Source organism: Oryctolagus cuniculus, chromosome 13 (assembly GCF_051225735.1).
Source record: "Oryctolagus cuniculus isolate XC-2025 breed Fujian yellow rabbit chromosome 13, ASM5122573v1, whole genome shotgun sequence".
In the NCBI taxonomy this organism is placed as follows: domain Eukaryota; kingdom Metazoa; phylum Chordata; class Mammalia; order Lagomorpha; family Leporidae; genus Oryctolagus; species Oryctolagus cuniculus.
The window spans coordinates 75,787,070-75,814,682 of NC_142879.1; the positions used below are offsets into that span (position 1 = coordinate 75,787,070).

Genomic DNA, 27,613 nt, shown 5'->3' on the forward strand with positions numbered 1-27,613 from the left:
TAATCCTCCGCCTAGCGGTGCCGGCACACCGGGTTCTAGTCCCGGTTAGGGCGCTGGATTCTGTCCCGGTTGCCCCTCTTCCAGGCCAGCTCTCTGCTGTGGCCAGGGAGTGCAGTGGAGGACGGCCCAGGTGCTTGGGCCCTGCACCCCATGGGAGACCAGGAAAAGCACCTGGTTCCTGGCTCCTGGCTCCTGCCATCGGATCAGTGCGGTGCGCCGGCCGCAGCGCGCCTGCCGCGGCAGCCATTGGAGGGTGAACCAACGGCAAAGGAAGACCTTTCTCTCTGTCTCTCTCTCTCACTGCCCACTCTGCCTGTCAAAAAAAAAAAAAAAAAAAAAAAATAATTCAGACTCTAAAGCAGAAGGAAATAGAATCAGTAAAATAACTATATTAGTAGATACATTTTAAACAGGTTTTTGCTTTAATTTTTAAACAGTTAAATACACAAATTTAAAAAGGCTTTAGGTATGCATACTAGTGAACCTCTTAAAATAACTCAGATGTAATACACAGCAGGGACTGCAACAAACCAAAACTAATATCAAAGGGCCAGCCACTGCGGTGCAATGGGTCAAGTTCTAACTGTGACTCTGCATCCCATAGGGGCAGCTGGTTTCCAGCTGCTCTACTTCTGATCCAGCTACCCTCTAAGGGCCTGGAAAGCAGTGGAAGATGACCCAAGTGCTTGGGCTCCTGTCATCCATATGGGAGACATGGGTGAAGTTCTTGGCTCCTGACTTCAGTCTGGCCCAGCACTGGCCATTGCTATTATTTGAGAGTAAACCAGCAGATGGAAGACCTCTGGGTGTCTCCTTCTTTCTCTTCCACATAAATAAATAAATAAATCTTTAAAAAAAAAACCTAATATCATAAAGTCTTTTAAAAATAGCTTTTTTAAAAAACTGGCAAAGGGCCAGCACTGTGGTGCAGTGGGTTAAAGCCCTGGCCCAAAGCACCAGCATGCCACACGGGCACTGGTTCTAGTCCTGGCTGCTCCTCTTCCGATCCAGCTCTCTGCTATGGCCTGGGAAAGCAGCAGAAGATGGCCCAAGTCCTTAGTCTGTGACGGCTATTTGGGGGGGTGAACCAACGGAAGGAAGACCTCTCTCTCTACCTCTCTCTGTAACTCTATCTTTCAAGTAAATAAAATATATATTTTTAAGAATTGGCAAAATACAAGTACTCTGCAATTCTGTTTATAATACAATGTGATGAGAAACAATTTTTCCTAATGAGAGTGGTGAAATAGCAATTTTCAGCTCAAATAAATCACCAAAGTTCTGAATATAAAAATTTTAATTTTTACTTATCAGGTATGGTAATAGTTATTGAACATACACAAAATGTAAAAACACCGTGGTAACCAAAAGCATCCACTTTCTCCTTGATTTAACAAAAAAAGTTTGCTGTATTAAGAGATGATGTAGGCCGGCGCCGTGGCTCAATAGGCTAATCCTCCACCTTGCGGCGCCGGCACACCGGGTTCTAGTCCCGGTTGGGGCGCCGGATTCTGTCCCGGTTGCCCCTCTTCCAGGCCAGCTCTCTGCTATGGCCAGGGAGTGCAGTGGAGGATGGCCCAGGTGCTTGGGCCCTGCACCCCATGGGAGACCAGGAAAAAAGCACCTGGATCCTGGCTCCTGCCATCGGATCAGCGCGGTGCGCCGGCTGCAGCGGCGGCCATTGGAGGGTGAACCAATGGCAAAGGAAGACCTTTCTCTCTCTGTCTCTCTCTCTCACTGTCCACTCTGCCTGTCCAAAAAAAAAAAAAAAAAAAAAAAAAAAGAGAGATGATGTAATAACCCATTCAAGGCATTAAGTAAAGAAGGAAACATCGGGCTGGCGCTGTGGCGTAGCAGGTTAAGCCACTGCCTGCAGTGCCAGCATCCCATATGGGCACTGGTTCAAGTCCCAGCTGCTCTACTTTCAATGCAGCTCTCTGCGATGGCCTAGGGAAGCAGCAGAAGATGACCCAAGTGTGTGCACCCACATGGGAGACCCATAAGAAGCTCCCGGCTCCTGGCTTCAAATTGGATCAGCTCCAGCCATTTTGGCCACTTGGGGAGTGAACCAGTGGATGGCAGACCTCAGTCTCTCTCTCTCTGCCTCTGTCTCTCTGTAACTCTAACTTTCAAATAAGTAAATAAATCTTTAATATAAGAGAGGAAACATCACAAAATTACTTGGATTAAATAATACTTATTGTGGGGAGCAATCCGGACTAGACTAAGTTACTCGAATTAAGACTTATTCTATGCATCTGCTCTCCCACAATATGGCACTGGGAGAGAAGTAAACAGCTTCCGCACAGCTGCCTCCAGTTCAACCAATTAACTGTAGGACTTGCTCCTCATTGGAGAGCAGCGTACTCGGCGTGTGGGCAGCCGAGTTAGGATTGGCGGAGGAGGACTATAAAGGAGGAGAGAGACGGCATGCACCAGGAACATCTATGGGGAACATCTAAGGGAACCCGTGCAGCCCCCGAGAGAACCGGCCGGTGGTGTGCCGCTCCCCTGCGGAAGTGGGGAATGTGGCCAGGGGGAACTGCCCTTCCACGGAGGTGGAAGGGATAGTAGCCAACCCGGGAAGAACCAGCAGCAAACCCGGGGAGGGCCGAGCAGACGAGAGAACAGCGCAGGGTCCTGTGTCGTTCCTCCACGAAGAGGGGGAGCGACACTTATAAATTAATCCATTCTTCTCGGTCAGATCTCTAACATGTTAATAATAGTTAACTTCATAGGTTTACCAAAGTCAGACAAGAGGTGCTCCATATTTATAAAAGAAGCCAGAATCTCTAATACTCGAATGCCACTGTGACAAAACATGTTTGTTTGTGTTTACTTGCTATTTTACAACTAAGCCAAGGTGTGAGAGCAAAACCATAGCTAAGCTGACATGTCAGGAATTTGCCTGACCTGCCCAGTGAGGGTACCACACGTATGTGCTGGAAACGTTCAATTTTATGAGTGCAAATACATAAGGAACACAATTCTTTAAAAGATAATAAGAAACTACATTTCTAGTTAATTACACATTTACAAAGTTTAAAAAAAAGCCTGGGGCTAGTGTTTTCGCATAGCAGGTAAAGCCACTCCCTTCGATGGGGGCACTCCATTTGGGTGCCAGTTCAAGTTCTGTCTTCTCTACTTCTGATCCAGTTCCCTGCTAATGCACCTGGACAGCAGCAGAAGATGGCCCATGTCCTTGGGATGCTGCACCCAGTTGGGACACCTGGAGGCTTCAGTCTGGCCCAGCCCTGGAGAGTGAACCAGAGGATGGAAGATCTGTCTCTCTCTCTCTCTTTCTCTCTCTCCTCCTCCCTCTCAATCTCTGAAACTTTGCCTTTCAAATATATTAAAAACAAAATAATAACAACAACAACAAAACCAGCCTTATCTCAAGGTTTGCAGGATACATGTTAGGTTGCAAATATCAGTTCAGAAGACTCAATTGACAAAATTAATTCAAAAGTAGAACTTTTAGCAATGTACAATTTCTGAACTACTTATCTTTTAAATGTGATATAAACATACTTGTTTGTTATGATAGAGAGGAACTAACATGACAACTAGAGAACGAGGGATTTTCTTCTAAGTTTTAAAATTGATCTCCCTGTCACCAAAAACCTAAGCATATTCTTATTTTGGGGTGGTGAGATTACAGATTTTTTTTCTTTTCAAACTTCTAATTTTTCTATAATGCTGTACATATTAAAAAAACATTTTAACAGATTTTTTAAAGAATATGTGTTCACTTATGGGGGTCACTACCAAGATAGTGAAATTTTATCAAAAGAAGAGTTTAGTGATGAGAAAACTTAAATAAAAAATGGTAGACATATTCACATAAAGATGTATAAATGACCTACACAGGGAATTTTAAATTCGTAAAGAAAAAGGAAGCACAGATACTAAGTCAAACCAGTTTATATTACAGAATACAAAATCCATACTACTTACACATTTTTCTAAAATCAAAACAAGGTAGCAGAGAACTTTTGTTTTCTTTGATGTTTTTATGACAATATTCTCCATTAAGTTAGCACACACACACACTAAAAAACTTGGGGTATGCCACCAAAAAAGCAGCTCTGGCTTTCCATTTCTCCCTCACACTCTCCCAAACACACTATCACCAAAAATAGAACAGTGAATAATAATAAATACTGTCTAAGAAAGATACATTCAAACTACATGGCCAGTGACGAAGTGGAGTGCTTTCTTTTGAATGGCATTAGGGTGCTCAAAAAGAATTTTCTTTTTATGAAATGATAGGCTAAATATTGTTAAGTGCACAGTTCAACTGCAGAAACTCAATCAAATCTCATAAAATTCAAGTATGGAATGCCCTTTATAACTTGGAATGCTCCTTTATTTTCAAAGTGAAAATAAACCATTTTATTATTACTTTATATCAAATGTTAGCTTTATACAAATTTCTTATTCAAGATATCTAGTCTTGGTTTTTGTATAAAAAGTCAATCATGTGTGTAAAAATTCAACTCTTTCCCCATTTATTCCAATACAACGGGATGAACTATAGCAGTATTTGCATAGTGAATACAAAAACTAGGGAAGGGAGCCCTTATTTTGTTTGTACTTAAAGCACAGGGGCACTCTTTTTTAAAACAAATTTTGTAATATGCATCAACTATTCTATTTAATTTAGGATAAACACCAAAGCAACTTGGAGAGAAAAATAAAAGCCCCCCCCCTCACCCGCCTGCCTTTTTTGCTACACTTCAAACATAGGAAATACTAACTTCAAAAATAAGTAGAGCCACAAAAAACGATTAGGCTCATTTTGAGATTTTTAAACATAAAGATGTGGCAAATACTTGAAGAATAAAAGTTAGCATTAGTTTTCATGTTAAGTAACATTACTACATCCACCCTAAAATATGTGAGTCTATTTTTATGATATGTACACAAAACCTACAGCAAAAAGGTTAATAAACAGATATGCAAAACATATTTACACTATTACTATTATTTCAGTTGTTCCACAAAACAATTTTAAATTACACTGGACAGCTTGTTCTTATCACAACTATTTTTGTTCACACACCATGAATCAAAGATACAGAGTATCAGCCTCAACTTGAATTGTTTCACTACTAGAGATTTCTATCATTATCCTAGTAGGATTTAAATATAATTTCTTATATTTTAACAATTTTTGTTTATTCCTGTAGAAAGAAAAAACTTTAATAAAGGTAGGAGAATGAGAAAATTGTTTGGTAGGCAGTCCAGACATCTTATATAGGTGATTTATACACATTGATAGAAACTAATGTGATTAAATGGATCAAATGTGTAAGCTGGAGATACAAGTTTTCTAATAGGCTGTTATTTATGAAAGACCAAAACGCTGCTCCAATTACGCATTTTAACTGCTTTTGTTATCTCTAAAGTGGTATGGCTGAAATAAAATGCACTCCAAGTGATTTCTAAATGTTTGAAGGAGTAGCATTATTAGTCTGTAACACCACTTGAAAATAGAATAGCTTTCATATGTTCCAGCATGCAAGACAAAACTGGCATTTAACAGTCAAAACAATAATAACTAAATAATAAACTATGATCAAGGGATTACTAGCCATCTGCTTTTAAAACCTATTATTCTATGTTTTAGAGAAGAGAAAAGAAAGGGTTGACAAATTAAAGTATGGGATTAAAACAGTACAAATTTCACAATGGAAAAAAAATCCCACAAGTTTAAAACTCAAATTTGATCCTCCCCTGATTCTAGAGAAAGAGCAATAAAGATACCTACCACTTTAAGACTCAAATACAAGTCTACTCCAAAACTTTTTAAAAATTAACAAATTGTTCAATGAGAATTTAACACGCAGAAAATTCAAGTGGGAAAAAATACTCAATTATAGGCTTGGAAAAAAAATCTGACAAGATTCAAGGGACAAAGAGCAAACATTTCGTTTCTAAATTCTTTAAAGTTTGAATACTGAGATTTGAATTTGCTGAGTTGAACAGAACACCATTTTTCAATGAGATAAAATAAAACAAACATGAACATGATATATTCCAATACAGGCCTGACAAAAGCTTGAGTGTGATTTCTTAGAGATGGAAAGTTTTATCTTATATATTTCAAACATGATTTTTGCTTAGCTGTGACACACTGCAGCTTTTGATTATATGAATATGGCAATGTCAGAAAAATCACTTAAAAATATGTAGTTTCCTATAAAAACAAACTTCAGTCTTCTTAATTTTCTTCTAAAACATTCAACTAAGAATATTATCAACCATACAACTGAATGCTCAATATTTTAAAATGCAAATGCTTAACAAAAACAACTTGTTTACTCCTGTTGAATCTTCAAATATTCTCTGTAATATTCCAAATTTTAATGGTGATCCATAATAAAAAATTTTACATTTTCACACTTATAAACACTCTATCAAACAAATCTGTAAGAATACAACACACATATCATGAAACAATACCTACCCAGACTGTGAGCAATGTATTTTATTTAGTTTTTAAAAAATGCTGATTTCAACCCACTAAACCAATTTAACAACCATTAATAGGGCATGACCTGAAGTTTGAAAAACAGTGCCTAGTACATCTTAGAAAGCTTAAAAGGGAGTGCAGCGTATCAAAGGAGGGAGTAGATACAGTACTTAGTTTAGCTTGAACAAAAATATTTTGGGTAAGTAAGAGATGACTAAAAAGTAACAATTTTTAAAGCTAGTATGGCAATAACTTCAACCTCAGTGGGTTGACTGCTACATCATTTTTTTTTTTTATCATCTACAGTAGAAAGGATAAAAAAAACTACCAAATGAAACTACCCTTACTTTCTACTTCAAAGCAAATTATATATTATACTAACTAGGTTTCCAAGAGACATAGCAGGTATTATTAAGCAAACCAAGAAAGAATTAAGAAATACATATAAGGTCTAAGACAGCTTCTGGCCAAGGAAAGAGCTCCTAAGAATTATCTAGGAATTCCAACTTCCCTCAAACTCCGAACACCACTAATATCCTCCAGATTGGCTGGCCCAACCTCTAACCATCTCAAGAAAATGTTTACATTAAAACTGGGTTCAAATGGAAGGTCAGTTAGCTTTAAGATTTGGGAAACTAGCAACAGCTTTTTAGCTACAGTATAAATCACTTAAAAAATTATTAACTTTCCACTAAATTGACAAAAAAGTCTCACTCTATTTCAACGCTACCAAATGTTCTTAAAGCATTTGGCACAAAGATAAATTTGACTTAAAACATGTTTTAACTGCAAATCAAAACGCTTTCCAGGTTTAGCCTTATTATTTTAGAGAACAACAAAAATTAACTGATTTTTATCTCCATTCTAACTTTAAAAATGCCAATTTATGTCAAGTAAACAAGGTAAAGCATTTATATTATACAAACTCAGCCTTGTTCTTTAGAAATTGTTTCTGTGAATAATTTAGAATAGACATGAGGAGATTATTTTGTATTTCATTATATGCTACACAAAAATCAATGTGACTTTATTTGGGATAAGATGGCTGGAAATATATTTTATCATTTATATCGCAGAACAAAATGCACAGCATGAAAAGCTCAACATTGTAAACAAAAATCGGAATCACAATTCACCTAGAGCATTCATCTAGTGGGGAAGAAAACTTGACAAATGAACCAAGCATTTATATATAAATATTTTTAATTTAAAAATTTTTTGACATTAACATCAACAAATGAATAAGGCATGACAGAATATGAAGGGGTAATAGAAGTACATAAAGTATTGTTCTATGTACATACAAAGAAAAAGTCATTTAGCATATATCATAATCCAGTCTCCACTGCAGTTTTGTGTGTATATATATTCTTTTGAAATACTGAACAGCTGCAAGACTAGACTTGAGATTTTAATTTTACAGGTGGCAACACTAAAGCTGTCTTATACGTACGTACAATTCATCTGAGCAACATAAGGAGAGCAAACTCCCCAAGATTTTAGCAAGAACTACTGCACTGTTGGTAAGACTACTACTCCACTGGCCTCAATTCTGTCCACATCACTACCAACCATAAACTGCTTAAGAGGCCAAACCCCAGAAGAGGCCAATATAAAACAGACTGTCACTTCCTCCTAACAGAAAATCAAGACTGATAGCATATTTTATAACACCCAGCCCAGAAGAAAAGCCTCCCACGATGTCCCTCCATCATCACTTGGATTTTGATTCCTATATGGTTTTTCAGTCCCTAGTCTGATTCAATCGCTCATCTTGTTCCCTTTGAAACTCTCAATCTGTCATCAGCAAAACCTCCTGTAAGCCCAGATCTTCTCTATATGATGCCTGCACCTTCCTGTTAAACCTCTGAGGATACTACTTCCAATACACTTCAACGGGTGGCAATTTTTTCCTTGACAGACCACATACCAACTTGTCTGGAGGTGAAGTAAGCCCTTCTTGCTCCTCATTTAGCTTTCCCTCCTTTCTGCAATTCCTTCAAAGTATTTGCAACTAAGTAGTAACTCCTGTTACCCTTCCTTGTGGTAGTCATCTTTGGGCCTAAGGGATTATTCCTCTTCATTTTTGGGAAGATTTTAAGTACCTAACCAGGTACTTAAAACAGTACTAACAGGTACTGTTCTCTCCACCTCTACTCAAGTGATCTCAGGTAACAGAGTGTACATGGGAGTCTATATACAAGTATGAATCTTATAACTCTGAGTGCCCAAAAGCCGAATTCCCGGTTAACCCCTTCCTGGCTGGCATGCTGCCCTGCTCTCCTGTGTTCCTTCTTTCTCATCCATAACAGGATAATCACAGAATCTGACCCAACTACATGCTCAGTACCCAACATTCCTTTCAGGCTCAGAGTTCTCCCCAGCTTAGACTGCGCAGATGAAACTTTAATCACTCCCTCGCACAGGCTCTCAATTCCTTTGCTCCTCCTCTTTCCCATAATCACACTCACCTGGCCAAATCCCAATCCAACTCTTCATGTACTCTATGCCTGCACCCAGCCAGCTAAATTTGGAGAAACACAATCATCTTGCTGGATCTTCTTTAAACACTCAAGTGAGCACTGTCTGGCAATCCTATTTTTTTCTAGATAATTCTGTTACCTTCATGAAGACTATTTCACACCTTTTCCCCTCTTCAAATCTTTAACATCCCTCTTCTCCTTTCCTTACTCTCTGTTCTTAAGTGTTTCTTATTCATTTTACCAGAAGAAACAAATAGAACAACTTCTTTTTCTCAAATTGGCCAGTTTACTCAAGGTGTTTGGTCTCCAATTTCTATTTATCCCTGTCTTGACTACCAATGGCCTCCTCTCAATCAGGTCTGTCCTATTAGCATAAAGCAGGCTGTAATCTCTCTAAAACCTAAAACCCAAACCAAACCAATCTAAGAACAACCCCTCCTCTAACCCAACCATGTTCCCATATGTCTACTCTCTTACGTCTAACCACTTTGAAACTTCCTATATTTAATGTTTCTACTTCCTAACCTTCTATTTCTCTCTTCAATCTTCTCCAATCATACTTTCACCCCAAACCTCTGAAACTGCTTTTGTCAAGGTCAAAAAAGGCCTCCAAGCCGGCGCTGTGGCTCAACAGGCTAGTCCTCTGCCTAGCGGTGCCGGCACACCGGGTTCTAGTCCCGGCCGGGGCGCTGGATTCTGTCCCAGTTGCCCCTCTTCCAGGCCAGCTCTCTGCTGTGGCCTGGGAGTGCAGTGGAGGATGGCCAAAGTGCTTGGGCCCTGCACCCCATGGGAGACCAGGCTAAGTACCTGGCTCCTGCCTTCGGATCAGCGTGGTGCACCGGCCGCGGTGGCCATTGGAGGGTGAACCAACGGCAAAAGGAAGGCCTTTCTCTCTGTCTCTCTCTCACTGTCCACTCTGCCTGTCAAAAAAAAAAAAAAAAAGCCGGCGCCGCGGCTCACTAGGCTAATCCTCCGCCTAGCGGCGCCGGCACACCGGGTTCTAGTCCCGGTCGGGGCGCCGGATTCTGTCCCGGTTGCCCCTCTTCCAGGCCAGCCCTCTGCTGTGGCCAGGGAGTGAGTGGAGGATGGCCCAGGTGCTTGGGCCCTGCACCCCATGGGAGACCAGGAAAAGCACCTGGCTCCTGGCTCCTGCCATCGGATCAGCGCGGTGCGCCGGTCGCATCGCGCTGGCCGCGGCGGCCATTGGAGGGTGAACCAACGGCAAAGGAAGACCTTTCTCTCTGTCTCTCTCTCTCTCACTGTCCACTCTGCCTGTAAAAAAAAAAAAAAAAAAAAAAAAAAAAAAGCCTCCATTGTGCCATATCCAATGGTCTATTTCCAGTCTCCATCTTACATAACTTCTCAAAAGTATTTCCTTCCTAATTCTCTTTTTCCTTCTTGGCTTTCACATATTCTCACAAAGCATATCTAATCCAATAGCAAGTACATTTGTTGGCCTCTGCACCACCACCTCTCTAGGGCAAACAACTATGCCATCTGCCTGGTAACAGACTCCTAACCCAACCCTTCCTTACTACTCTTCACATAGCAGTCAGAGTGAGCTTCTGAAAAGATAAAATAGGTTATACCCCTCCTTTGACCAAAATTTGTTTCTCATTACAAAGACATCTTAACTCGATTCTATACTATAGCTGACAAAGCCCTCTAACATTTGATCCCTGCCTTCTTCCCTCCCTCTCATTCTACCTCTACACATTCATCTACCACCAATCTCTCCAGACTCTGCTCTGCCAGAAAGACTACTTTGTTGTTCCTAGGAAATGCAAGGCTTGTTTCTGCACGAGGGCATTTGTGCTTTCTGCACCCTCAGCTCGAAACATTTCACACTAAGATATCCACGTGGATTTTTCACTTAGGTTTGCTCAAATGCCATCTTGATCACTCTCCCAAAGTGGCTCCTCTCCTGAATGTCCATCCTCAATCTTTCCCCTTCTCATGTTATTATTCTCACAGCACTTATTATTGTCTAATATTTTATCAGATGCTTACTTAGTTTCTTTTATATTGTCTCTCCCTAACTAAAATGTAGACACTACTAAGGGAAAGAATTTTGTCTCACTGAAATATCTGCCCTGTCAATAAACCTGCTTCTAAATGTATTTGTTGAGCACAGAGGAGGTATTCAACAAATATTTGTTGGGTGGATGAACTAAGTTGGGGTGAGGCTTTGAACCCAGGTCCCTATGATTTCAAATTTGCGTTCTTTCCAGTGCACATCATTACTGTATATCTCAAAAAAAAAAAAAAAATGAGGGAAATGAGTATAAACTCAATTAAGTTTGTTTTTGTCACTCCATTAACTTACTTCAATATTATTTATTATGTAATAAGTTAAAGGACTATGCCTCAAGTGGTAAACAAAATAGAAAATGACACTTTTGGGTTGGTATATGGCAACAAAATAAATGACAGGCAGATTTAGACAGAGAGAGAGAGAGAGAGAGAGAGAGAGAGAGGGAGAGATTGAAAGGTCTTCCTTCTGTTGGGTCACCTCCAAATGGCCGCAATGGCCAGCGTGCTGGCCAATCCGAAGCCAGCAGCCAGGTGTTTCTTCCAGGTCTCCCATGCAGGTACAGGGACCAAGCACTTGGGCCATCTTCCACTGCCCTTCCGGGCCACAGCAGAGAGCTGGACTGGAAGAGGAGCAACCGGGACAGAATCCGGCGCCCCAACTGGGACTAGAACCCGGGGTGCCTTCACCGCAGGCAGAGGATTAGCCAAGTGAGCCTGGCGCCGGACACAAAACTTGTTTTTATAAAGATTTCTTTAAATATGAAGTTGCACTGGGACAATTAAACTGAGATTTGATCTAGAAATTAAATATACACATTTTAATTCAAAAAGCTCACTTAAGGGTGGACATTTAGCCTACTGGTTAAAATGCACACATCTTACATCAGACTTCCTGAGTTCAATACCTACCTTTGACTCCTGATCCCAGCTGCCTGTTAATACAGACCCTGGGAAGCATTAGTGATGGCCCGAGCAGTTGGGTTCTTACCACCCTACTGAGAGACCTTGATAGTTTTACTGACCACCCCCACCCCGCCCAATTGTGGCTCTGGCCCTTGTCTAGCCTGAGCCATTAAAGGCAATAGCACTTGGGAGCCCTCTTCTCTCTCTCTCTCTCTCTCCCCCTATGTTTCTCTGCCTTTTGAATGAATAAATAAAATACATGACTAACTGAAAAAAAAAAAACAACCCTCACCTATTGTAAGAAGCATGCCTTTTACAAATTTAGCTATATTGAAAGTTCCATTAAATAGAAAATTGTGTTAGATGTATTAGTTATTACAAAGTGTAGTACAGTTGGGACATAGTCAGACATAATAACAGACATATTGACATGTTTTGAATTAATTCAGTTCTTTCTTAAAATTAACTCTGTTTATTATGTTTCATAGCTACATATGAAGAAGATGAGGTAAAGCTTAGTGACAGGCACACCATTATGCATTTGCAGAAGTTTATAATAGTTTTTATGTGTCTACAACCTAAACACATGGTCAAAAATAGGAATATATTCACTAATCACATGCAGAAGATGAAGACATAATGTAATCATCTATCAACAAAGAAAAGATGTCTAGCTGAGTGAAAACAATGTTTGCTATTGTGGATGGTACCCTAACAAGCAACCGGGTAGCATACAAACCAAGCACTTTGGGTCACTGAAACAATTTGCATTTCACTCACTTATTTTAACTTAACAGATACAAAAGACTGTTTAGACTCTTAAAATTGGGGCTTTAAAAGCTATGTAGTATTAATAAACTTATGTTGACAGAACCCTTTAGTAGACTAACAAGTGCTCACCCTAAACTCTAACAAGAATTTACCCTCCTGTAGTAAAAGTGAGAGCAAAGGTAAGAGCAACCACTTTTCCATAAAGGCAGCGGGAGCAGGGACAGCTGTGATAGCACAGGGGTCTGGGAGGTCCAGGTTGTAGGGACACATTTATTGCACATACAGGGAAGCCCAATGGGTTAGTGACTTAATGACAAAGTTTTCCTTCTACTTCAGTACTAACCAGTATCAACTATTAAAGAAACTATTTAAAATGTTCCACACTTAAGAAAGAAAGGGAGAGATGGGAAGGGAAGAAGGGGGGTAGAGAAGAAGGGAATAGCATTATATTTTTAGAATTGTATCAAAAAACAATATTGAATCTGTTAAGAAAAATCAAAAATTAAATACATTAAAAATAAAACTGAACTTATTTCTTTTCAAAGTAAAAACTGGTTCATACTTGAATTCTTAAATACAAAAGCTTAGGCATTACCTACTGCACTCCTAAAAAAAAACACAGGTAAGCAGAGAGAAGCTTTAGTCATCTACAAGGGATTTCAGTTAACAATTCATAGTGAAAGTCCAAATTTAGAAAGATTGAAGTACAAACTCTATATGAAACCGAATTTCCTCTCTCTCATTTTTTGATATATATTTACTGAAAGCCTGCCACATGCCACACAGTGACAAAGTATAAAGTGGACAACCAGAGCCGATCCCTGTCCTCTTTGAGTTTACAGCCTACAGTAACAAACAATAAATAAATCAACGGAAAACATTTGCACATAGCTTAAGATAAATGCTGTGACACAAACCAACAGGGTAAAATGATCCACATGAACAGGATGGCACTCACACCGGCTTCACTCAAGGATCCCCTATGAGGAGGTAACATAAGCTGAGACCTGAGGGATAAGGAACATTTTTCTCTTCCTCCCTCGACTGGTTCTTATTAATATTATTATTATTATTATTATTTGAAAAACTGATGGAGGGAGTGTTGGGGGAAAAGTGCACACTCTCCTCTGCTCATTCACTCTCCAAATGCTTCAGGACTGTGCGAGAGCTGAGGCCAGGAGTTGGGAAGTCAATCCAAGTTATACAACTGGGTGGCAGGGTCCAGCTACTGGAGTCATCATCTGCTGCCTCCAAGAGTCTGCAACAGCCAGAAGCTGGAAGCAGGAGCTGGGTCTGGGACTTGAATCCAGGTATTCTAATAAGGACACAAGCATCTTAACCTCTAGGTCAAAAGTCTGCCCTCCTTACAACCTGGGTGTACCTTAACACAATCTCAGACATATTATTATACTAGTAAATACTTACATATGTATCTCTAATGGAAAAGACATTTTATGAATATACATATGGGGCTGGCACCGCCTGCAATGCTGGCTTCCCATCTGGGCGTCAGTTCAAGTCCCCACTGCTCCACTTCCAATCCAGCTCTCTGCTGTGGCCTGGGAAGGCAGTAGAAGATGGCCCAAGTACTTGGGCCCCTGCACATACGTGGGAGACCTGGAAGAAGCTCTTGGCTTCTGGCTTCAGATCAGCTCAGCTCCAGCCATTGCGGCCACCTGGGGAGTGAACCAGAAGATGGAAGACTTCTCTCTCTCTCTCTCTCTCTGCCTCTGCCTCTGCCTCTGCCTCTGCCTTTCAATAGTCCTGCCTTTCAAATAATAAATAAATAAATCTTTTTTAAAGAATATATGTAATGACAATGCTGTTATCTCACCTAGAAAAATTACTATTTATTTATTTTTAATGATTTATTTTGGGGGCTTGCATTGTGGGTTAACCAACAGTCTGCGATGCCAGCATACCAAATGAGCCCTGGTTCAAGTTCCAGCTGCTCCACTTCTGATCCAGCTCCCTTTTAATGTGCCTGGGAAAACAGTGGAAGATGGCCCATAGGAGACCCAGATGAAGTTCCAGGCTCCTGGCTTCAACCTGGCTCAGCCCTGGCTGTTGCAGCTATTTGGAGAGTGAACCACTGGATGGAACAACTCTCTCTCCATCTCTCCTTCTCTCTGTGTTACTCAGCCTTTCAAATAAACAATTTTCAAATAAATTTTTTTTTATTTGAAAAGCAGACTGAGAGGGAGAGATGGAGGGAGAGATCTTACATCTGATGGTTTAATCCCTGAATGGCTCCAATAGCCAAGCTGTGCCAGCCTGAAGCCAGAAGCCAGGAATTTGATCTAGGTCTCCCACATAGGTGGCAGGGCACAAACACTTGGACTGTCTTCAGCTTCTTTCTCAGATGCATTAGCAGGGAGCCAAATCCGAAGTGAGCAACTAGCACTTGAATTGCGATGCCAGTGAAAGCTTAACCAACTATGTCACAATGCTGACCCCAGTAACAATTTTAATATACATTCCATATATAAATTTCCCTGCAAATGATAACAGTGACATTTTTAGTTGGTTTCTTTTATTAGTATCTAAGATAGGTCCATGTGTTGTAATGTCATTACGTCACAGAAGTCTCTTTTGTGCAATCATAGTTTCTCCTCTTTTTTTTTCCAGCTATTTATTTGCTGAAGAAACTAGGTCAGCCACTTGGCAGAATATCATATTATGGATTTCAATGCTTTCCTGCTCATGGTATCCTTTAGCCTCTATTCCCTGTATATTCTTAAAAGCATGTAGCTGTATCTGAAGTCTTGATTACACACAGGTTCAATTTATTTGGCAAGAACATTTTAGGTGATTCAGAGTTCTTACTGTGTCACACTAGAAGCACTAATGTTCCATTTCTAGTGAAGACTCATCACCAGCTGACTTGAAGGAAAGACGGGAAAAACATCTTCAGCACAAGGGGCAATAATGTATGTCCTGAAACAAGGACTATTTAAGAGTTAAAGGATACCAGTGAAACTGGAGAACTTGTGTTTATACTGATAGGTTTGCTAACCGGTGGTGAGTTTCCCATCTAAAAAGATCTTTAAAATTAATCTTTATTAAGATAGTGAGGCATAATAACTGGGTTGGCAACTCTTTGAGAAGTGAGATTAAGCTTCCAATTTCTGTGTTTTTACTATTTATGAGGTGAAGGGGTAGAGAAATGATACAGAATATTGTCAGGAGAGAGCAGGCACAAACAAAAGTTTAAGTTGCAGTTGTGTAACATTGGGCTCCTTCTCATGTTTACCCTGGACTTAAAAGCAACCCATTATTTGCCTTTTTTTTTTTTTTTTTTTTTTTGACAGGCAGAGTGGACAGTGAGAGAGAGACAGAGAGAAAGGTCTTCCTTTACCGTTGGTTCACCCTCCAATGGCCACCAAGGCTGGCGCACCGCGCTGATCTGAAGCCAGGAGCCAGGTGCTTCTCCTGGTCTCCCATAGGGTGCAGGGCACAAGCACTTGGGCCATCCTCCACTGCACTCCTGGGCCACAGCAGAGAGCTGGCCTGGAAGAGGGGCAACTGGGACAGACTCCGGCGCCCCGGCCGAGACTGGAACCCGGTGTGCTGGTGCTGCAAGACGGAGGATTAGCCTATTGAGCCTGGACACCGGCCCCCATTATTTACTCTTACTTCATTTCTGTTATGGACTGAATTGTGTTACCATGTTACCACTCCCACCCCAAGCCCTAGCCCTCAGTGTGACTGTATATAGAGATAGGTTGGGAGCTAAGTAAGGCTAATGAGATCATAATGATGTGACCCTGACCTCATAGAACTGGTGTCCACAAGAGAAGAGGAAGAGGCACCAGGGATGTGTGGATACAAAAAATGCCACGAGTGAGAAGGTGGCCATCTGCAAAACAAGGAGGAAGGCCTCAGGAGAAACCCAATCCACTGACATCTTGGATTTCCGGCTTCCAGAATTACGAGAAAAACATTTCTGCTGTGTAAGCTACCCAGTCTGTGGCATTCTGTCACAGTAGCCCAAGTAGACTAATATACTATCTAAAAACTTCATAGGTGACTGTAACTGGTAGAGAAGGTTCTGGGATCTAATTCAGAAAAGCACCATTGGTGCAGTGTGTTCCACTGATAGTACTCCATTGCCACAGATGTCCTGGCCTGACAAATTTAGTCCCTGCATCTGGATTTAGGGGGAAAATATTAACTGATTTATTTATATTAATTCTACTGTCTGCTCAAGTTTCTGAATGGTATTCCTGAAAATTACCAAGGATTTCTAAAGTTTTCTATCTCCAGAATTACCATCTATTTCCAGAAATGTGGTCATTAGGTCTCACTTTCCAAGATGAAATCAAGATCTTCTAAAGATACTGAAATTATAAAATTAGTTGCATAGCTGGTCCCAGAACAAAAGTTCTTTCCACTACATCATATTTTCTAAACATCAAAACTATTACTTAAATTTTTTTCTTCTAATTATACTTGCTTTACAGTAGCTTTAACTTAAATATTTTATTGCATCTACTATTTTTTCATTTCAATTCCTCAGATACATGTTTCCTGAATGATGAAATGAGTATGTCTTTCCTATTTTATATAATTTCTCCCAGACATAATAATACATCACAAGTAGTCATTATTTCAGAATTCTGAATAGTGAAGTTATTAAGGTGAGTATGGATTTGTGATAGTCTGTATTTTTTAAGGTAAGGATCCCAAACCCAAATGCCGTTAGGGACAAGAAACCAGCAAAGTACAGTAAAATCGATGTTTAACCTAGTAATTAAGACATTCACAACCCACAACTCCTGGCTATGGCTCCCAACTCCAGCTTCCTGCCAATGCAAAACCTGGGAGGCAGCAGTCACGGATCAACCAACTGGACTCCTGTCACCCAAATGGGAGACCTGGATTACATCCCCAGCTGAACTTTGGCCCTATCTCAGCCTCAGCCAATGCAGGCATTCAAGGGAGTAAACCAGAGAATGGGAGCTACCTTTCTCTTGTCTATTGTCTCTCAAGTAAATAAACTTAAAATAAAATAACATATTGAAGCAGGCTGAGTATAATTCCGGAAGGAATTCTCAGCACAGCTGCCGTCTGGAAAAAGCAAGTTGCAGCTCCAGATAATTATGGCCATTATAGCAATAGAAGCTCAAGATTTCCAAATCTCCCAACTTTAAAGAAAAATCCAAAATGGGTTATTTGGTGTGTAAAATTTCTCAAATTTTAAAATGTTGGGGCTGATGCTGTGGCATAACAGGTTAAGCCTCCACCTTAACCATAACAGGTTAACAGGTACAGGTACTGGTTCAAGTTCTGGCTGCTCCACTTCTGATCAAGCTCCCTGCTAATGACTGGGAAAGCAGTAAAAGATCGTCTAAGTGCTTGGGCCCCTGCACCCACGTGGGAGACCTGGAAGAAGCTCCTGACTCTTGGCTTTGGATCAGCCCAGCTCTGGCCATTGCAACCATTTGGGGAGTGAACCAGTGGATGGAAGACCTTTCTGTCTCTGTCTCTCCCTCTCTCTGTATGTAACTCTGCCTCTCAAATAATCTTTTAAAAAAATGTTGGCAACAAAAACAAAATTTTTAAATACAATATGTGAGACAAACTACACATACCTGCAGGATGAATGAAAATTGTGCCCCACATCCCAACCTCATTTGCAACCTCTGGTAAATGTCCTGTTGCTGCCAGCCACTGAAATCTACAAAACAAAGCTAAGTGATATTTCTAAGTATTTTTAAAGAGTAACACTACACTAGTCTGTACTATCAGACTAAGTACAACAAAACTGATTTGTTAAAATTTATCATTTACTTAGTATATATTTTTCTGAAACCAGGCAGAATACTTGCAATCTTTAACAAAATTCATGAGTAAATGTTCATTTGTGCATAGACGTTTCAGTAACTTAAATAGTTTCCTATAAATCTAAATATGTATATATATATATTAAAGATTTATTTATTTAAAAGAGTTACAGGCAGAGATAGGAATATACACACACGTGTGTATGCACATGTGTGCCCACACACACACACACTCACAGAGAGAGAAAGAGAGAGAGAGAGAAATAGAACTCCTCCATCTGGTGGCTCACTACCCAGATGGTTGCAACAGCCAGGATAGGGCCGGGTTGAAGCCATGAGCCAGGAGCTCCATCTAGGTCTCTCAGGTGGGTGGCAGGGGCCCAAGTACTTGGGTCATCTTTCCTGCTTTTCCCAGGCCATCAGCAGGAAGCTGGATTCGAAGCAGAGCAGTCGAGACATGAACTGGTGCCTATATGGGATGCCGGTGTTGCTGGCGTTGCAGGTGGTGGCTTTACCCACTATGCCACAATGCCAGCCTCTAAATACATTTTCTTATAACTACTGTCTAGATAAAGTCAAATTTCATTTAATCAAAATGCTTCATGAGATTGAATGTTAAAAGTTTTCTAAATATTTAACATTTTTATTTTCTAAAGGAATGTCTTTTGGTCATATCACAAATTAGCATCCATTTTTGAACTTAAAGTATCTTTTAAAAAATGTTTCTACAATAAAACCAAACTTCCATATTTGAGTATTTTCTCTCATATTCACAAAGTCAAAATACTATACAACCTTGCGGCGCCGGCACACCGGGTTCTAGTCCCGGTCGGGGCGCCGGATTCTGTCCCGGTTGCCCCTCTTCCAGGCCAGCTCTCTGCTATGGCCAGGGAGTGCAGTGGAGGATGGCCCAGGTGCTTGGGCCCTGCACTCCATGGGAGACCAGGAAAAGCACCTGGCTCCTGGCTCCTGCCATTGGATCAGCGCGGTGCGCCGGCTGCAGCGGCGGCCATTGGAGGGTGAACCAACGGCAAAGGAAGACCTTTCTCTCTGTCTCTCTCTCTCACTGTCCACTCTGCCTGTCAAAAAAAAAAAAAAAAAAATACTATACAAACCACAAAACATATTCATATGTCTTTCATATATGTCAAAAAATTTAAAAATCAAAGCGATTTGGAAGCTAAAGGTAGGGGTCACATTGTGGTACAGTGAGTTTAGCTGCAGCTTAGGTAGACTGCATCCCATATCAGTTTGCCTGTTCAAGTCCAGGCTACTTTAGTTCTGATCCAATTTCCTGCTAATGCATCCTGGGATGGCAGTGGAAGATAGTTCAAGTGCCTGGGCCCTTACCACCCATGTGGTAGACCTGGATGGAGTTCCAGGCTCCTGGCTTCTGACTGACCTGGCTGTTGTGGCCACTTAGGGAGTGAACCAATGGATGAAAGGTACCTTTCTATCTCTCTTTCCCTCTATTCCTTTCTGTCTCTCTGTGTGTCTTCCTCTCTCTCTCTGTCACACTGGCTTTCAAATAAATAAATACAACTTTAAAAAAGAGATATATTATATAATATGATTTGTTGTGGATGGACAAAACTGCTATAATATACAGATTTCTAAATATTAGGACTTTTGAAATTGATTCTATACTTTATAAATTTTGTTTTATTTTCTTAAAGGTTTACATATTTATTTGAAAGCCAGAGTGACAGAGAGAGGGAGAGCTTCTATCTGCTGATTTATTTCCCCAAATGGCTGCAACAGCCAGGCTTGGTCTAGACCAAAGCCAGGAGACTGGAACTCTATCCGGATCTCCCACATGTGTGGCAGGAGCCCAAATACTCAGGCCATCATCTGCTGCTTTCCCAGACTCATTGGCAGGGAGCTGGATCCAGAATGGAGCATCCAAGACACAGAGTGGCACTCATAGGGATGCCAACATTGCACGCAGCAGCTTAACCCACAGTGCCACAATCTGGGCCCCTATATTTTATAAATTTTAAACACGTTTAACTCTGGGTATTAAGCTAATATTATTGTTATAGGGACAGTAACCTAACTACTAAGCAAAAGCTAGGAATAATTTGGTGAGTTCCAAACTGAATTTATTTATATACTGAATCCTGAACCAGGCCAATGTTTTTTTGTTTTGTTTTGTTTTGTTTAAAATTGATTTATTTTATTTGAAAGTCAGAGTTACAGAGAGAGAGGGAGAAACAGAGGTATTTTCTATGTGCTGGTTCACTCCCCAAAAATGGCCACAACAGCCAGGACTGGGCCAAGTGGAAGCCAGGAGCCAGAAGCTTGGGTTTTCCACATGAGCGCAGGGTCCCAAGCACTTCAGCCATCTTCTGCTGCTTTCCTGGGTACATTATCAGGGAGCTGGACTGGAAGTAGAGCAACCGGCACCCATGTGGCATGCCTGTGCTGCAGGTAGTAGCTTAATCCACTGCACCGCAGTGCTGGCCCCCAAAGTTTTTTTGTTTGGTTTGGTTTGGTTTTTTTAAGTACAAATATGTTAAAACCAGAAATAATGCATACTTTAAGTTGCTGGGTAAGTATAGAACTAGAGCAAATAGTATTGGAACCAAGAATTGTATTTTATTTGAGTCCCTATTCTTAGTAAAACTGTTTAACCTTAGGATTTTTAAAAATTACTTATTTTTATCTACTTGAAAGGCAGAGGGAGAGAGAGAAAGAGAGGTATCTTCCATCTGCTGGTTCACTCCCTGAATGCCAGCAACAAGAGGTGGGGCAGGCCAAAACCAAGAGCCCAGAGTTCCATCCATGACTTCTATGTGAGTGACAGGGCTCTAGCACTTGAGCCATTGTCTGCTGCCTCCAAAGCAAGTAGCCAGGACTTGAATCAGCACTCAGTATGCAATGCCAGTGTCATAAGCAGTGGCTTAACCTGCTGTGTCACAACACTAGCCCCTATACACTGTTTTAATTAGATACTTCATTAACTAGATAAAAGTAGGAAATTTTCAGTGTTTATAAATAGTAAGTGCTTAATATAAGGAGGGGATTAAAGGACTGTAAGAGTTCAGGAATTATATGAATAGGATATAGTTACAGAACTCTCATATGGTTAAGTCCTAAGGCACAGAGGGTTGGCCCAATTATAGTGTCTAGGCCATGGGCCTAGTAGGGAGTCCTTAATTTATTGTGGACATGCCCTTGGAAGGTTGCTCTCCTGAGAGGGTTGGTGATTAAAGCCTGAGTTGAGCCTAGCCACTCTCCTTCTCTCTCTGCTTCCTGCCTCACTGTGTGATTGTTCCTCTAGCATGTCATACCATGCCATCTCCCAACATCACCAGACTGCCAGATCAATGGGTCCTGCCCACCTTGTATTGTGAACTTCCAAAACTGTGTGCCAAAAAAAACCTCTTTCCTTTATAAGTAGCCTGTACCAAGTATTTAGTGATGAAAAATTGACTATTACAATGAAATGCCATTATCTGAGAGTAAAAGGAGAAGTCTTACTGTTCCACAGACCTAGGTTCAAATCCTGGCCTTTCCAATCCTTAGCTGACTCCTACTCAGCAATGGAAGATATCATTCCCTTTGCAGTGGTTGTTATGAGAATTAAGTGGGTCTAGGAAAGTATCTGGCATATATTAGACTACCAATCAATGAGGATTTAAAAAATTTTTTTAAATGGTTTATTTATTTATTAGAAAGTCTGCAAAAGGAGAGAGCGAGCTTTCATCCATTGGTTCATCTATTGGTTCACTACCTAAATGGCCCCAACAGCCAGGGCTGAGCCAGGCTGAAGCCAATCTTTTCTTCTTTAAAGATTTTTCTTTAAAAATTTGATTTACTTATTTGAGAGACAAAGTTACAGGCAATGAGAGGGAGAGGGAGAGAGAGAAAGGTCTTTCTTCCGCTGGTTCACTCCCCAAATGGCTGCAACAGCCAGAGCTGTGCATTCCAAAGCCAGGAGCTGGAAGCTTCTTCCGGGTCTCCCACACAGGTGCAGGGGCCCAAGGACTTGGGCCATCTTCTACTGCTTTCCCAGGCCATAGCAGAGAGCTGGATTGGAAGAGGAGCAGCTGGGACTAGAAACGAGGAGCCATGAATTTTATCTGGGTCTTCCATGTGGGCTGCAGGGCCCAAGTACCTGAGTTATCATCCACTGCTTCCTAGGCACCCTAGTAGAGAGCTGGATTGGAATAGTAGCAGGGACTCAAACTGGCACTGCAAAATAGGATGCAGCATCCCAAGCAGCAGTTTAACCCTCTGTGCCACAATGCCAGCACTAACAGATTCTTTTTGCCCTGGATTTACTACTATCAAGCACAAATAATATTTCTAAAATTTAATTAATCATTCTTTCTACATAATTGGCTTAACCTCTCATTGCCCCATTTTCTTTTACCTTGAATCCTTTTTTCACTAAGTTTATCTAATTATACCAGTATAGTGAAGATAAGGGAAGTTTCTGGTGAAATTAAGAGCGAGCTCTTCCATCTTCTGATTCACTCCCCAAATGGCCACACAGCCAGGGCTGGGCCAGGCCAAAGCCTGGAGCCTGGAACTCTATCCAGGTCTGTCACATGGGAGGTGGGTCCCAAGTACTTGGGCCATCTTCTGCTGCTCCTTCCCAGGCATATTAGCAAGGAGCTAGATCAGAAGTAAGCCAGGACTTGAACCAGCACTCATATGGGATGCTGGTGTTGCAAGCTGCAGCTTAACCCGGTTTGCTAGAACGCCAGCCCATCTTTGAGTGATTTCTTAAGTTATTACTGAAATTCTGACTAGGCTATGAATAGGCTAGCAGATCTCAAACTTCAGATATGCATGTAAGAATCAATTAGAGAATTCCTTTTTTTTTTTTTTTTTTTTAAGATTTACTTTATTTGAGAGGCAGTGATAGAGATCTTCCATCCACTGGTTCATTCCCCAAATGGCTGCAACTGCCAGGCCTGCACCAGGCTGAAACCAGAAGCCAAGAAGCCAGGAGCTTCCACGTGGGTGGCAGGGGCCCAAGGATTTGGGCCATCTTCTAATGCCTTTCCAGGCACATAAGCAGGGAGCTGGATTGGAAGCTCAGCACCTGGGACTCTCCTGTATGGGATGCCATTGCCAGTATGGGATACGGGCACTGCACTATAACTTCTAGCAGGTGGTTTTCAACTGTGGTTCTTCCCAGTTCTGTACGTCAATAAGCTCTTTAAATAATTGTGATGCAAGCTAAACTTTGAAAAGTAATGCTCTAGTATTCAATGTCCCACAACCACTCCAAACAGAGCAAATCCAAGTTAATCTTTCTTATGTATCAGTTTTCCATGTAAACATTAGTTGAAGAAACGGTTTTGTGGCTTGAGAAATGTTTGCTGTTAGTTTCTGTCTCATTATGTGCTTTGTGGTTCTGGGGCATGGAGTAATCTGGATGCTTTACACAGAAAAAGCTTTGCTTTATTTGTTTTCAGCAGCTCTTCTCCAGATTTAGAAAGTGAAGTGGAGTGACACAAGGATGAGGAAGGAAACAATGATGACATTGGTAATGACAGGTGACATTAACAAGGTGTTAGGTACCAGTCTAAGAACTTTTATTAACCCATTCAATCTCTGTAGCCATCCTATGAAAATAGCCTTTGTTAAAACTGAAAGCTTCCAGGGCCAGTGCTGCGGCATAGCAGGTAAAGCCGCCGCCTGCACTGACATCCCATATGGGCACTGGTTTGAGTCCCAGCTGTTCAGCTGTTCTTGGGCCCCTGCACCCACATGTGAGATCTGGAGGAAGCTCCTGGATCGGCCCAGTTCCCGCCATGCGGTCACTTGGGGAGTGAAACAGCGAATAGAAGACCTCCTTCTCGCTCACTCTCTCTCAGCCTCTGCCTCTCTGTAACTGTGATTTTCAAATAAATATATAAATCTTTAAAAAAAATATTGAAAGCTTTCAACATTTAAGTATCATGAAATTTCAATTAATAATTTAAATTTCCAGTTTCTATTTTTAAAACTGAAAAGCCTGGCAGTTTAGGGTTTCATTTTATGGGAACATTCAGCTGAGCTATACAGGAGCGATCCACTTCAGACAGAAAAGTCACTCTTCAGTTAAAATCCCCACCTCTAGGCTCCCTGCATCACTCTCATCAATCCTGGTTCTGGAAGGCATTTGAGTTTTTGGCCCCTGCTCTGAGAAGAAATCTATGTCTATGTCTATGTATATACAAGAGAAAATGACAAAAGGGAAGGGAAGTAAAAGTGAAATTAAACCAGGATGGAAATGGAGAATAAAGGCTTTGATGGAACATACCTATAGCTGGAGGCATAGGGCAAATTCTATTTTTTTTTTTTTTTTTTGACAGGCAGAGTGGACAGTGAGAGAGAGAGACAGAGAGAAAGGTCTTCCTTTACTGTTGGTTCACCCTCCAATGGCCGCCGCGGCCAGCGCATTGCGCTGATACGAAGCCAGGAGCCAGGTGCTTCTCCTGGTCTCCCATGGGGTGCAGGGCCCAAGCACTTGGGCCATCCTCCACTGCACTCCCGGGCCACAGCATAGAGCTGGCCTGGAAGAGCGGCAACCGGGAGAGACTCCGGTGCCCCGACTGGGACTAGAACCCGGTGTGCCGGTGCCGCAGGCGGAGGATTAGCTTATTGAGCTGCGGCACCGGCCAAGGGCAAATTCTAAAGGTTGCTCTGTAAATCAGTATTATCTTCTACATGTTGCTTGAACAGATCCTCTTCTTTCAGAATAGAAATGGCTTTAATTTAGGGCCTCATCAGCTGTTGCTGATTATTACAGAACTCACTTTCCTAGTTTCTGTCCTGCAGTCTTTTTCAGTGTTAGTACAATCTCATATAGCTTCAATGGTAATCTTTTTAAAATACAAATCTAATAATCTTGCCCACTTACCAAAAACCATTCAGGGTCCCACATTATTATAATAGTAGCTTTCAAACTTTCAGACACAGAACCTAATCTTTAAAAAAATGCTTACTTTGGAGAGACATTTATTAAAATGACTGCTACAAATCATCTAGCTAACTTTGGGGAAGCCATTCCCGCCTGTGACTTCATTAAAACAGTGTTTCCTAAAGTGCTGGCATTTGTATAATCATAATTTTCTGCAGTATCAGCATATCTTAATTATTTGTTATCTCTGTATTCCTCTCAAATTGACTTATTTTTAACTTATATACCCATGTTACTCTTTTTCTAAGCAATAGCACCAATGAAATCACAGGATCCTTGTGCTAACTACATTTTTACAATACACATTAAAATACAAAAAAATATATAAATGCTCCTTTGTTTTTCACTTAAATGACATCACTTGTCAGCAAGGAAATACAGAATACATTTGGGAAATACAGGATTTCAATGACTTCAGGTAGCATTACAATTTTACAACCTGACACTAGTATCAATGGCAACCTCCTCAAGGGTTGCTGATTCCATATGTGCTCTGAATAGGCAACAACATACCAAATGGAAGTGTGAATATGCTGAAGCTTTTAACTCTAGCATTCAATGTGCACTGGGTTACTAACTAGTGGTAGATCTGGGTTTGCTTTTTACAAAAGTTGCTAAGTTATTCAAGCTATTTAAGCCCACAGGAAGCTAGGCCTGAGAAACACAGTCTACCCAATGACATTCACCTAAATGCCAGGCCAAAATGCACAGGACAAAGTGCAGTCACGCAAAATCTTAGAAAGCATGCTCTTGGGTTACAGTTGTTACAACACTCTAAGAGACCAACAAAAGAATAAAGTTCCTTTGTCATAAAGCAAATTAATAGCATCTCATCAGAAATCCTTAAGATTTCATAAATCAGCCATATTTCTATATCTTCTCTGAAAGATAGTTTCAGAGTAATAATTTTAATCATCAAATTTTCCCCATCTCCCATTGAAGTTTTTCCTTTGAATAAGATTGTAGCTGTAGTTACAATCTGTTCTTGATAGCTCTGTCACTAAGCAGTGGATGTTGCATAATCCAATCCTACTGTATTTAAATATGGGCACTACCAAATGTCTTGTCTGTTTTACCCCTTGTTTTGGAAGATGTACCGATATTGAAACCAAGAGAAGATATTAGGAAACTATAACTTCATTAGGAAGGATTAAAGGAAAGTGAGACAGAAAAATCACATAGATAAAATATTGCAGCTATATTCTAAAGTACTCAAGCAAAAAAGGAAAACGCGCTCTGCAGGACAAACTCCTAGCTCCAGAGAACCTTAAATTACCCCTGACAAAATTCATTAAAGTACACGCTATTAAATTTCCTTCTGCCTAATTAGCAGTTGTGAAGGAATTTTTACCTTTCTGCCTACAATTGGTTATATTAACATATATTTTTTAAAGTACAAACTATACAAAGCAGAATCTTAATTTAAAAATTTTAAAGAAGTATTACTCCTTGATTTGTAGATTTCATTAAAAGTACTCAAAACTAGACTTATCACAGCTATGTCTAGTTATTTAAACAATTGTTAACTAAACACAAAAAGTGAATGAATATGGATATTTTCATTGGATTTGAAAATAAATAGATTCTAAGAGAAAATACTTAATTATCTGAATTAAAATTAGGAAAAATTCAAATATCAGCATCCCTGGCTTCTCCCCAAACTAGATGCTTTTCTTGACTTTCTTATTTGTATTAACAGTGCTCACCATGTGTGCTTAATAACTTAGAGTCACTTTGGCTTCTTCTACTGTCTATTACTTCATTTGCAGAGTTGTCAGTTGTTGTACAGATTATCCCAAGGGTCTCGAATTCTAATGCTTGTTGGGGAGGGAAGGTTTGTTTCATAGACAGAAGGGGAGAAGCCAGATCTGGAACCACTGCCATATGGGATGCTGGTGTTGCAGGCGGTGGCTTAACCAATTTTGACAGCCCAAACATTGATAATATCTTAACATACTATATGACACTTAATATAATTTATCTTACATTATAGATAACTGAATGATTTTCTTATGTCCCCTAAGCTCCTGAAGGGTAAGATCTGTGTCCTGTTTTGAACTAAGAATTAGTTCCCAAAATAAAAACATATTAAATCACATGTTTTAAATACAGTTAAATACCTTTGTCATTACTAAAAATCATATATTTTACAAAATACTATTTCCCCATTAGAAAGCAAGAGCTTCCTGTAGAAATGGCTGCTGACAAAGCTGAGTCAAAGAAAGGAAGTATACAG

The 27,613-nt window shown here is 40.5% G+C and overlaps 1 protein-coding gene across 5 annotated transcripts in view; it reads right to left on the bottom strand.

The window, feature by feature from the left end:
• Positions 1-27,613, bottom strand: part of TAF3 (TATA-box binding protein associated factor 3) — a 216,230-nt gene that overhangs the window by 99,402 nt on the left and 89,215 nt on the right. For 2 of the 5 annotated variants that reach the window (XM_089312345.1, XM_089312346.1), the window contains one exon: positions 18,264-18,349. The exons of the other annotated variants lie outside the window; for them this stretch is intronic. In XM_089312345.1, the coding sequence (XP_089168471.1) occupies positions 18,264-18,294 (31 nt within the window). In that variant the 5' untranslated portion in view covers positions 18,295-18,349. The remainder of the gene's footprint in view (positions 1-18,263; positions 18,350-27,613) is intronic. 5 annotated transcript variants of the gene reach the window in all.